The 12,064-nt window shown below is 40.9% G+C and overlaps 1 protein-coding gene across 2 annotated transcripts in view; it reads right to left on the bottom strand.

The window, feature by feature from the left end:
• The window catches only part of LOC146204089 (solute carrier family 35 member H1), a 41,675-nt gene that overhangs the window by 15,647 nt on the left and 13,964 nt on the right, over window positions 1-12,064 (bottom strand). For both annotated transcript variants that reach the window (XM_084589089.1, XM_084589088.1), the window contains exons 3-6: window positions 8,044-8,116; window positions 2,158-2,326; window positions 1,585-1,668; window positions 1,324-1,499 (exon numbers count right to left, since the gene is read on the bottom strand). In XM_084589089.1, coding sequence (XP_084445215.1) covers window positions 1,324-1,499; window positions 1,585-1,668; window positions 2,158-2,326; window positions 8,044-8,116 — 502 coding nt within the window. The remainder of the gene's footprint in view (window positions 1-1,323; window positions 1,500-1,584; window positions 1,669-2,157; window positions 2,327-8,043; window positions 8,117-12,064) is intronic.

The raw sequence follows: 12,064 nt of genomic DNA on the forward strand, positions 1-12,064 counted from the left end.
CAACTACTGACGACACTAAATAAAGTTCAGAGAAGCTTAGTAGTGAGAGGTTCAAGGTAGTACAAATGACAACAATTCACACAAGGCTCTAAACAAAAAAAAAAAAAAGATAGCAATAGATAACATGGGACAATGCTGAGTAGCACTGCTCCTTTACAGAACTCAGCCTGCTTTGCTCTTTGAGCATGAAAAAAAGAAAAAATATACATAAAAAAAAAGTGCTTTCACATTCTCCAAACTGGCACAAATGCTTGTTTCATGTGAAGATGCCCACTTGAAATTTTTTAGAACTCTCCAGTGATGCTAAGTAAGCTAGATAAGAAGCATTATTAAAGAAATTTGGTTTGGTTTATGAGGTTTAACATCCCAAAGTGACTGAGGCTATGAGGCGTGGCATCAAGGAGGGCTACGAATAACTTTGACCACCCAGGGTTCCTTAATGTGCACTAACATCACACCGTACATGGGCGTCTTGCATCTCAACTCCATCAAAATGCGGTCGCCATGGCCGGGATCAAACCTGAAACACCCTGGCTCAGTAGTCGAGCGCCCTACCCACTGAGCCATCACAGTGGGGCTTATCAAAGAAATTACCTCAAAGTAAACAGTACCACTCACAAGTGACAATCTCAAAAAGGACTACAATTTCCATAATGAATCAGGCCTTCGAATCTGTATATCAAGCATTACACAGATGGTATAATTTTCCTGCGCAACTTTCAAAAGCAGGCTTGAACAAGCATGGTCACAACTTTCAAATCAATAAGATTTAATAACCATAGAAATAAAATAAGGAAAGTTTGGAATCAGCCCGGAAGACACCTCATGTAAATTTAGTTTTTCCATCCGAAATCTCTGGGAAAACGCATGAACTGGCTTTGAATTGGAACAGTATACTGACCTCAAGTTGAAACCACAACAAACCTGAAGAAATTTCTTTGAAACCCCACATCCTTCTTAGTACTAAGTAGAGTAGGTCAGCCAGGTCAGCAAGTTATCATGAATAATATGTTCGTTAAGACTTGAAAATGGTACAAGCATTCAATAAAGCAATACGAAGAAAGCATGATTTCTTTACACTTGGAGTTTACTGCATTTGCCGAGCACTAAAACAGCTTGAAAATCTGCATAATGAGAGAGATACATGCCATTATTCCTATGCCCTGTCACGCATGTCATTTATAGCAGTCAAGTTCACCTGGCAGCCGTGACATTAGATGAAGTCCTAGCATAACTGAAACCTTTCATTTGAAAAACAAGTGAAACATGTCTGACATACTAGAAATGGCAAGCCTTCTCAAACATTCCTTTTATACCACTTGCCTTTACAATGCCAGCAATGGAGAGGGTCAGGCTAGAAGTGTACGTGAGCAGCAGGTACTCGCTCAGCTCCATGAGAAAGGCCAGCAGGGATCCTGCCAGCACATACTTGCACGTGCGCAGCACCACTTCAGCATCACGAAAGCGAAACACCTTCTCTGATGTTGCAATTGGAATTCCTGCAAAAGCACAAAATGACAAACAGCACATGCTGTGCCACATCACAACAGTTCTCGTTAGTTCCACTTGTGCCAGAGTGCTCACCTTCAAAAGCTATAGCTAACGGAAGAAGGCCGAGGATCATCCATGGTTGGACATGAAAGATCATGTCAATTGGATTGCCCAAACCTGCATTCAGACAGTGCACAATAACTGTGAGGCCAGCGGTTAAAGCACACCAGATGTTATTTACAGTACTTTCAGAAATACGTGAAGATGGACACTTTCCCGGCCCAGCACTATCCAAAATGCAGGCAAGAAGTTATGGATATAAGCCACAGATGCTAAATCAAATCAAATCATCCGTTTCTTCTGCATTAAAAATAAGTACTCTCTCATATTCTACAAAGCATTTTGTAAATGTAAAGTTACCGAGACGAGGGAAAAATCCCGTATAGTACACACTATGCGCTGCAGCCATTTCGAACTGTCACTGCCAAGAGGAAGTTCTTGTCTGTTTTTCTTCATTTCTTTTCAATATTTACACACAGCATGAATGACTGACAACTCATTGAGGCCATCGAGCAACAAAAGACCACCACAATGCCTTCTACTGAAGCATCACGCAAAGTGCCAAGAAGATCAGTTCAGCAGCCACAGGCCCCTGTATCCACTCACCAACTTCCTTGCGCTGCATCACAAGCTGAGCAAGGGTCCACCGAAGCCCAGCAAGGAATGAGGCGCTCATGACGAGCAAGAAGCCTTCTGTGTTAAACTGCGTTGACTGGTAGGTAAACATGAACAGTCCAAGTGCTATCAGCAGTACAATAAACACAAGGGAACACCTCTGCAAAAAAACAAAAAAGACCAAGGCAGTGTCACTATTCAGGCTAGCTCTGCCAAAGCGTCCATTTGCCGACATTCAGCAAGGGTGCAAAACTACACCACAATTAAAATAGTGGGCATAAAAATGACCCGGCATGGCTTCTGATGGTTTGGTTTGGTTTGGTTTATGGGGTTTAACATCCCAAAGCGACTCGGGCTAGGCGAGACGCCGTAGTGGACAACTGCGGAAATTTCGACCACCTGGGGTTCTTTAACGTGCGCTGACATTGCACAGCACACGAGTGCCTTGCTTTTCGCCTCCATCGAAAAGCGGCCGCCGAGGCCGGGATTCGATCCCGCATCCTTGGGCACAGTAGCCGAGCGCCCTAACCACTGCACCACCTCGACGGGACTGGCTTCTGATGGTGCAGGGCTAACCTTAACGCTGGTACACTGGCCGCAATGAACTGCTGATACCACAAGCATGCACTAATTTCAAAGGCCAATGAAGCAGTAAACACAGTTTTGCTGTACGAAATCATGACCCAATGTTTTTATCGCCACCAATTAACCATTCTCTTTAAAAAGTTATCTCCGAGAGCTAGACGTTTTGGCTGAACGTAAGTAACATTTGGTACAAAATTAACACAATATTTTACAGTGGAGAGCCAAAGTGTCAAGTTGTCACTAAATTTCAGTTTGAAACCTAAATCCAAATGTGACATCAATCAATTCCCACATTAAACGGAAAAAAAAAAAAAATTGTATATTTATGAAAAGACTTTGCAGGCACATTTGCCAATGCCCAGCTTTATGCAGACTTAACAAATATTATAGATCTACGGGTTGGAATTTTCGCCATCAGCTAGCTGAGCACTGTTTGCTTGTCATCATCAACTGCTTAGAGCAATTATAGTCGTTTAAGCAGAATAACCGCATGTCAGCTAAAGATACGAAACTGCACATTAATGTCACTGAAAAGTAGCATGTTCCGGCTACTGCGGCAATTCAGCAGAAGTTCCATCACTGCCATTATCACGCAGATGAAGTGATCTCATTGAACCTCACTCAATGGAGCAAGACAATCCAACAACAATACGTCAACCTAGTTCTTAGAAGTAAGCTTCCACTTGCATTTTTATGTGTTAGCTATCTCTCTTACTTGTGTTACTTATTTTTATGACAATAGTGATTGCTTCTATAAAACACAGTTCCAAGTACTACCATTCACATGCTAACTAGTGAAAGAAAAAACAACAACAATTTGTATTTTGAAGTAAACATCAGAAAAAGCGCGCTGAATTAAAAAAAAATAATAGCCAAGAAGTCCAACCCCTATTTATATCCCAAAGCTGCATTCGGAGCTACACAGGATGCTGCAGGGGAAGGCTGTGGGCCAGTTTCAGCAGCATTCAACATGCACTAGCCTTAACAGGGATTTCTACATTCTGCCTTAATCAAAATGCTGCCATGATCAGGAACCAAAGCCCTGCTCTGATTTTGTGCTCAGCAACTAGGCACGATGTCTCTCAAACACACTTATGAACGCACAAGCCTTCAGGTTGACAAACACACACATACATACATGCTTGAACGCATCATCCACAGACACACAAGTCAATCTCTGAGATCAGATGATTGAAAAAGAGGCCTATGGAAACGTCTCCAGATCTGTAACTTTAGTACACACATGGTGATAGCATGGAAGGTACTTCACACTTCAGTTGTGACTTCTGATGCTGTTAGAACTATAAACATTAAAGTAGTATAGTATTAGGCAGGAAGGAATGGAAGCCAAGACACACAGAGTTCCTTGGCACTTTTTTTTGAACCTGTAAGGGCTCCCCGAGGAAAAAAAAAATATATATATATACATATGCTCTAGTACCACACCAAGTTTTGCACAAAAAACAAAAAAAAGATTTCCAATCAGTACAAATTATATAAAATTAAACTAAGGGCTGATCGCAATGATAAAAATCAGATTTGAAGACGCACCCTAGAAGCTGTGAATGAGTCAAAAAGGCACAGCCTCTTTGACCAGCGACAAAAATAGTGAGTGTTTCCCCTTGTTGAATTTATACTAATATCGCAGGACTATGGTTTGCATTTGCAAGAACCAAAGACAGGGCGCTGCTTGTTTGCATAAGGCACCTGAGGTGACCTAATAACTAAGGTTCTGTGTTGTGTATACAATCGTCGACCCTTAGGGCGAAAATGCGAGCATTTGGTCGGACTTCAGTACTATTGCGTTCAACCCAGCAATGCATAAAAATAAAACAGAGTAGACGATGCAAAGTACCAGCACCAGGTTCCTTTGTTCCAAACTGATTTCATTTCAATATGCGGCCAGGTTAAATGCACTGGGGTTCCGTGGTGCACGGCCGAATGCTTGCATGTTCACCCTAAGAGAGGACGACCACGCACAAAGGTGTTACATTCTTTCCTTGAGTAACTAGAATAAATATAACTGTGCATACATTGTAGCATTCAATTTGGCAGCTGCTTTTAGCCATCAGCTTTTTATTGAAGTTACAAGCCTAAATAATGAGTCTATCAGCAAAACGTAATTTCTTTTTTTTTTCTTTTCCATCCTTGCTGTTCACCCCAGCTATGTTCACTGCACGGTGGAACACTGGTGGGTTACAATGTGTATCCGTGGCATCTGGCCATGAGTATAGCCCACATTCTAACAATAGAGTGCTGAGGCTTCTGTTCAACAGAAAAGGCAGTGTTGACCTGCCGGCAGCCATCGGCGTATTGTGAAACCCATGTCACATATTAAGTCACGTTGTGTGAAATGTGATCAAGACGTTGACAAGTAATGCCAACTAAGAGGTGCCGCATATCTTAAGTGATGTAATTTTATAAAGTAAACAATTAACAATTACGATTAAAGAAAATTTTTAGGCGGGATTTCATCCGCAACCCAAGGGTTGTGGGTCAAAGACGTTAATTTTAAGTTGCCGCAGGCATGCTTGTAACACTTGGTTTTGAGCGAGTTTTTTACTATGTGTCCCAGCTAAACGTAACAAAGGTTTTAAAGATAGTTCATTCTAGCCTAGTGAAACCACATGAGGGCTGTTGAGAGCCAGCATTATTTTTTTATAAGTGAAAGCTAGTTGATTATTTAGTAAATAATAATTAGCTAACTTTTTAATTATTGGATTGAGGTGCAAAGTTTTAATAGAAAAGTTGTAGACTGTCTTGGAAAAGAGCAGAATGAAATGTTTGCACTAAGGTACTGTTTATGCAAAGCACTTTCTTTGCCAGCGTTAATGACAACTTACGAAATAAAAAAAAATAAAAGCCGCCGCGTGACAGTGGTGCCACTTCAACATCCCGAAACGTGTTTCAAGAACAAAAATCCACGTTCTTTAGGAGCACTCCTCACAATGAAGCTTTGCGCGCATACTGAGCAAGAAGTGTGAGATAGCAGCTGTTCACTTGACAGCTTACTTTGAGGGCCAATCAATAAAGCTATGTAAATTGTACCATGATGAAAACATTGCAGCTGGCATTTTTCAACCTGATCAAAACTTTTGCATTTATACTTTGTTCCTGAAACCCAAAAAAAAAAAGTTTAGGTTTCACTAATTGAAAAAAAAAAAAAATACTGCAGACTAGGACAGGCAACTCTTAACTGCTCTCAGTTGGTTTTACTGGGACAAAGACACTCCGCGCTTTTAAAAGTTTGGTTACACTTTGCAAGACACCCTTAGGGCATGGTTTTTCACTTTAGTGCAAAGCACCCCAGAGGACCGCAGGCCACTATCGTGCCATACCCTTGAGACGAAGCTTAAGTATGCCCCAAATTTTTTCAAAGAGCCCACAAAAAGCATAGATGCCAGGTCAATTTTGCTATCTTTTGGCAGCTGAAAGAAGCTGGCTTCACCAGTGCTTCATCAGTGGGTAACACCGTACCAAGAAAAATTAAGAGCGGCCCACAAATAGGTCATTACACACAGGGATTAAGGCTTCAAAAATTGTTTCCACAGTGAATGTGTGTTAACCAATTCACATGCAATTTGCTGCACTCCCCCACACACACACACACTAATTCACTGTAGTTCATGATGTTTAAGTGCGAAAGACAGCCCACTCTGCAGTCCTCTCCTACTCTGTGAACAGCTGCGGTGCTATTGTGATACAGAAATTACTGCACCTGTTGTGATGCAGTGAAACTGTAAGGCAGAACTACTAGCAAACAATGCCTACTAAGGTTACATTTCTCAACAAGAGCAGCTCTTTTCAGTGGACATGCAAAATGAAGCAAATTCCAGACAAATATATAGTGAATAACTGTTCCAACACAATCATTTAAAATCTGTAAGTAGCAGAAAGCAAACATTCTCAGAACATAGTCGCAGCGAGCTAACTTCAGCTGTTGCTGCTATACCCCAGCTGTCAACTTCATCTGTTGATGTTTGGCCCAGCAAGACTAGGTCAGCATGCATTTTATTATTCTTCTCTATGGCTAGTCACAAACGCTGATCCAAACGAGCGCCTAAGTCTAGCAGGCTACATTGCCTAGCACTTAACTGCATAGAATGGGCTAAAATCACACTTTCAAAATTGCACCTATACAGTGTCAGTGCTCCCACAACTTTTTTTTTGGCACTGGTGTTATAATACATGTGGAAATCAAATTAAGTATTTATTTATTTTTTCTTTTTTCTTTTCTCCCAGAGCAGGACGCAACAAAACAAATATACTTATGACAATATAACTGAAGCTGGAAATCATATTACATTTTGGGTAACAAGATGAGTGCTGCCATACTGTGCTCTCTCATTTTCAAATTATAAGCGGAGTTGTCTAACATGCTAGCTTGTATAAAATGTTGAGCCCATGTAAATGAAAGCAAGATGGATGAGAGAAACAAGAGCTGATGGTCCCAGAAGTCAATTTCCTTATCCTACACAGACTCTCCAGCATTTCTGTGTGAGCTGCACAAATCATCAGGTGCAACAGCCAGAGGCTTCCTCCATTAGGCTGCCTCTATGTGAACAACTCTCCACTAATCCCCTCACTAGACCAACACTGGCACTACACACTGAAATATTGAAACAACTGGTTTGCACAGAACACTCAAACTCTCCCATGAATGTCTAAACTCAAGCAATGGTAGCTTACAGCATAGGCTGCACTGATGACATTAACCCTGTGACAGTAGGTGCAAAATGCTTGATGTGCAGAATCCACACAAGAACCAAGCGTAGAGGATGGGTACACAAAGTCAGAGGAAACTGATAAAGGATTCAGAGGGAGCCTTAATCCACTAGCCAATGTTTCAATACTAAATGGTTTTTATTTTGTTTGGGCTGAGACAAGTCTGGGATGAAGACTAGTCCACTTGTCGAAATGTCGGTTAGCAGAATGAGGCCCTCAACACTAGTTTGGTTTTGTTTAACTCAGTGCACCCATCTTCTACACCTGGTTCTACCGTGTGTGGAAGAAACAGAATGCAAAAATAAAGATAAAACATAACTACAAAGACCTGATAAGGGTTTAAAATAAACAAGTTTCAGCTTTCACTATCAGGAGCCTCTAGCACAGAAGGCATGCATCCACAACAGCACAGGCTGTGCTCATGATTACTTGCATTGCATACCCCAAATGAAATCGCCAATTATAGAGAGGAGAACTAATGCTCCACCATCCCGCTGAGATCTCCGTTGGCAAAATAAAAAGAAAAAAGAAGACAGCATCCCACAAGAGTTACAAGAATACACCTACCCTGCGCTCGAGTCCAAAAACTAGGGAAAATCCCAAGATGAATATAATGCAGGTAGATTTTGTCATTGTGTATCTGCAAGGTAGAAAAGACCCAAGGTAAACAATACGCACTCCTTAAAGTTTAGAAAACACTACTGCTTTGCATGAACAGTCACAAAGTCGAGCTAAAGCAGTGTCTACCGAACTCACTGCGAGCACAAGTATTCAGTACTTCATAAGTGATTCCATGCATAACAAAGAAACTTTCACGTCAAAAATGTAGCACATAAGCTGTGAATGGGGTAATTTACTGACTATCTGTTAATCAAAAGGAGTGCAATTTTGTTTTCTGGTGACATATCCATCAAATCTATCTAGTACAGACAGCCACCTCCCGACTTAGTAAGCAGCAATATAGGGCCATGAGCACCTCAATACCTGGGTAGCACATACCCAAAGGGGAAAGTAAATAACTTGCATGCCGCTAGTTTCAGTGCTGAGTAGAAAGAGAAAACAAATGCCAACCATTGCAAGAGACTGGAACTACTGCCTGCAAATCAAAGGTCTACCTAATCCACTGCCTCATTGCACTAATATGTAGGACTGTACCGCTAATGACGATACCTGCTGTTGCTAAAAGCCTACATGCAGATAGGATACCCTGCCTAGCTAAAAGTTATAGTTCCTTGTTTTCGAGAGAACAAAACCACACCTAACAGGGCATGCAAGCATTATGAAGAATCTGCTCAAAGCAAAAAAGTGTTTTGTCGAGGATTCAATGCTTTTCTTCACGCATGGGTCCCTGGAATAAAAACAAGCAGCATGAAATGAAAGAAAGCAGAAAAAATAAAGGGACCTATAGATGACATATAAACAAAAATGCCCCTTCCATCTTCACTTCGTAATGCATCAAGTTGGAGTATGACACGAAAGGGGCCAAAAATATACATTCCTGCACCACAAGTATAATGTACAACAATCAGGTAATACAAGCCAACCGGTAAAAACAAAAAACAGCATACACTGAGGGAAACAAACTGAACGACCAGTGCTGGCAGTGGCCTAGCCAAACAGACAAAACGGGTACATTTTTACTGCAAACTAATAAACTTGCGCAAAGCAAACCATGACAAATTGAGAGGTATATAAACACATGCACAACAGCAGCGACTTCTAACTGATTTCATTGCATGAAAACGGGTCTTGCTGCATGAGAAGCCCAGCAACAAAATACGCAAAGGCACAATCACGAACTCAACATGCCCAGAGGCATAGATGAAACACAGAGGCATGCACAAAGCTGGTGGCAGGAAACTTCGAGCTTTCTGTGAAAGTGATAACGAGGTCAAGTTGATACACCACTTTCACAAAAAGCTCGAATTTTTAGATGGAAATGTTTAGACTTTCCACCAGCTTTGATGTCACCATGCACAGGGCCATCCAAAACATGTGCGAACATGTGAAGAATCACTCCCTTCAAAGCGCCACTGCATATGATCTAGCCATGCAATAGTACTAACAATAAGCCCGTCGGGATGTCCTGCTTCAGCATATCAGTTCAGTTCAGTTCAGTTTTATTTTTTCAGTAACACCCCCTTTTCAGGGGGTGTTACATAAGGGGTGGAAATACACTTGAAAATGCAAACAAACAGTAATGACTATTTAACATTGAAGATGATCTGTTACACGCACTTGAAAAACAGATGGCGAAGCGATGATGACGATGGCATACACTTGATAATGTGAAAAAACAGCAATGATTATTTAACATTGAAGATGATCTGTTACACGCGCTTGAAAAACAGATGGCGAAGCGATAACGACGATGTCATAGGGAAGGCCGTTCCAGTCTGAAGCTGTTCGAGAAAAGAGCGAAGCAGAAAAAGTAATAGTGTGCGATGGTATATATTTAACTTCAAATTTTTTAGTTCATTAGGTACTTTTTAGGACAGTGCCACACATGTGTGTGCCACTTTCTCAATGTGCTATTTTTGAACACAAAAAGTGGCACACCCATGCACCACATTTTTGTGTGCACTAATCAATCAAGGTGTTGTGGGCAAACTGTCTGTGTTTGCAAACCATGCGTAGATTTTGATTCGGCACAGTGTGGTGCAAAGGAAACGGCAGGAAAGGATAAGCTCCTGATGTTTGCCGAGTGTTTAAATTTACTCGTTTTTAGAACAGCCCATGGCGATTAAATTATAATTATAGACAAGCTTATTAGGCTTTTAAGGCAAAGTGGTTTTGATAAAAATTTTATCAGGCTAGACTTTGGCTGACAGGGTTCCTTCTAAGCAGCTCGCTGTACTAGTAGCAGTCACTAAAATACAACGCTTTTTAAAGATGTTTGGGTTTTCGAGCATAAAATAAGCAATGAGCACTTTCTAGGCCAGTACCTTACACAGCAAGAAGCTATGACCTGATAACTCAGAGCTGAGCGAATATACCAGCGATTGCACAAGTGATGAGGAATTTGTTTCAGAGCAGGCATCTATTCATGACGCTGGGAAGAAAAGCAGTCAGCCTTGTTACAGCACTATTGCTCCGAAGCTGAAGGGCTCACAACTGCGATAAAGGCCTCAGAAAAAAAAGAGAGAGAGGACACGTGGTGCTAGCGTCCAATGGTGCTCTATGAAGGTGATGGGACGATGCTGCATAACTCCAAAGCTTGGTAGGCAATGACAGGCTTGAAAAAATGCATTCGATTCTAAATGACTTGAGCAACAATTTAAAAAGATACTATACTCGTTCCACCCGTCAGTCTTTAAGTGAAAGTAAAGATCTGCCTCCTCAGCAAACTGCAACACCATCTCTAAGCAGCAATCAATTATGCAAATGCAGATCCGCATGAACTTCTTGCACCAAAGTTAGACACCAAGTTTTATTATTTGTTCAATACTCTAAGCAGTTCCAACGGTAATAACAATTTTTGAAGCACTTTTCTATTCTAATGAAATCACTTTTTTATACGCTGAAAGAACAATGGTACGAATACATATAACTTTTTAGTTCTCGCTATGAAGACAGTGTCACATATGTGTACCACTTTTTCTTTGAAACCAGTGGTCCAAATTAAGAAACTTTAATTCTTTAGGTCCATCATGAAAACAATTTTATCATTTGTACACAGGTGAAATTTAACAAGATTTAATGTCTCACAAAAAAATTAGAGTTTTTAAACAACTTTTTAAGCTACCAGAAGTAGCAAAATGTTTCGATCAGAAACGTGCAAAGTGTAACGAGAAGCCTTAAACTGCAATTTTCAATAATTTCCTTCATTCTCACCCTTCTTTTTCTCACTTCGATGGCAGCATGCAGAATACATGAGAACATGATTCTGCTCGTATACATGATAGTGGAAGCAGCTGCCCGCATTTAAGTGCACCACATCAGGGGACAGCATGTTAAGGCTCAAGACTCATGTTCTTGCCATCAGCACTTCAGACTTCTCACGGTTCCTTCACAGAAGTAAAACGGTGCTGAAAAAGCTACCGATACCAAAATTATGTCATCCGTTTTCTCCTGAGTATCTACAACATCTTAGTTGAGAATTTTCGCCCCTCCCAGCAGTCTAAAAACTGAATAACTTTGAACAATTAATTCAATTAGAATAAATTAAAAGACCACACCATCTCTAGGTGCTCTCTTCACACAGTGCATAACAAGAAGGTTTCACTCAGTTGACAACAGAAAGAAGAAGTAAACAAGAAGTAACGAGAAAAATTTGGGGTACACTTAAGCTATGCCTTTAAGGGGTATGACATGACACCGTTATGACTCCCATCTGTGGCTCCTCTTAGAGATCTTTGTTTGTGTACACTCACCTCTTACTGAAATGCACTTTGCTACTCTCTTAATTACTAGCCCATTAATTTATACATTTATTATCTCATGCATAATCATTAGCATAAAGTCATAAGCTACCACATCATGTGAAAGACCAACCAAAATAGCTACAAAGCCCCACTTTAAGAAAGCCGTTAGAGGCGTAGGGGTAGAGTGTCTGACTCTGGACTAAACGGGTCCTGGGTTCCACTCC

The sequence above is a fragment of the Amblyomma maculatum genome, chromosome 1 (assembly GCF_055883805.1).
Source record: "Amblyomma maculatum isolate TAMU_Amacu chromosome 1, ASM5588380v1, whole genome shotgun sequence".
NCBI classification, from domain to species: Eukaryota; Metazoa; Arthropoda; class Arachnida; order Ixodida; family Ixodidae; genus Amblyomma; species Amblyomma maculatum.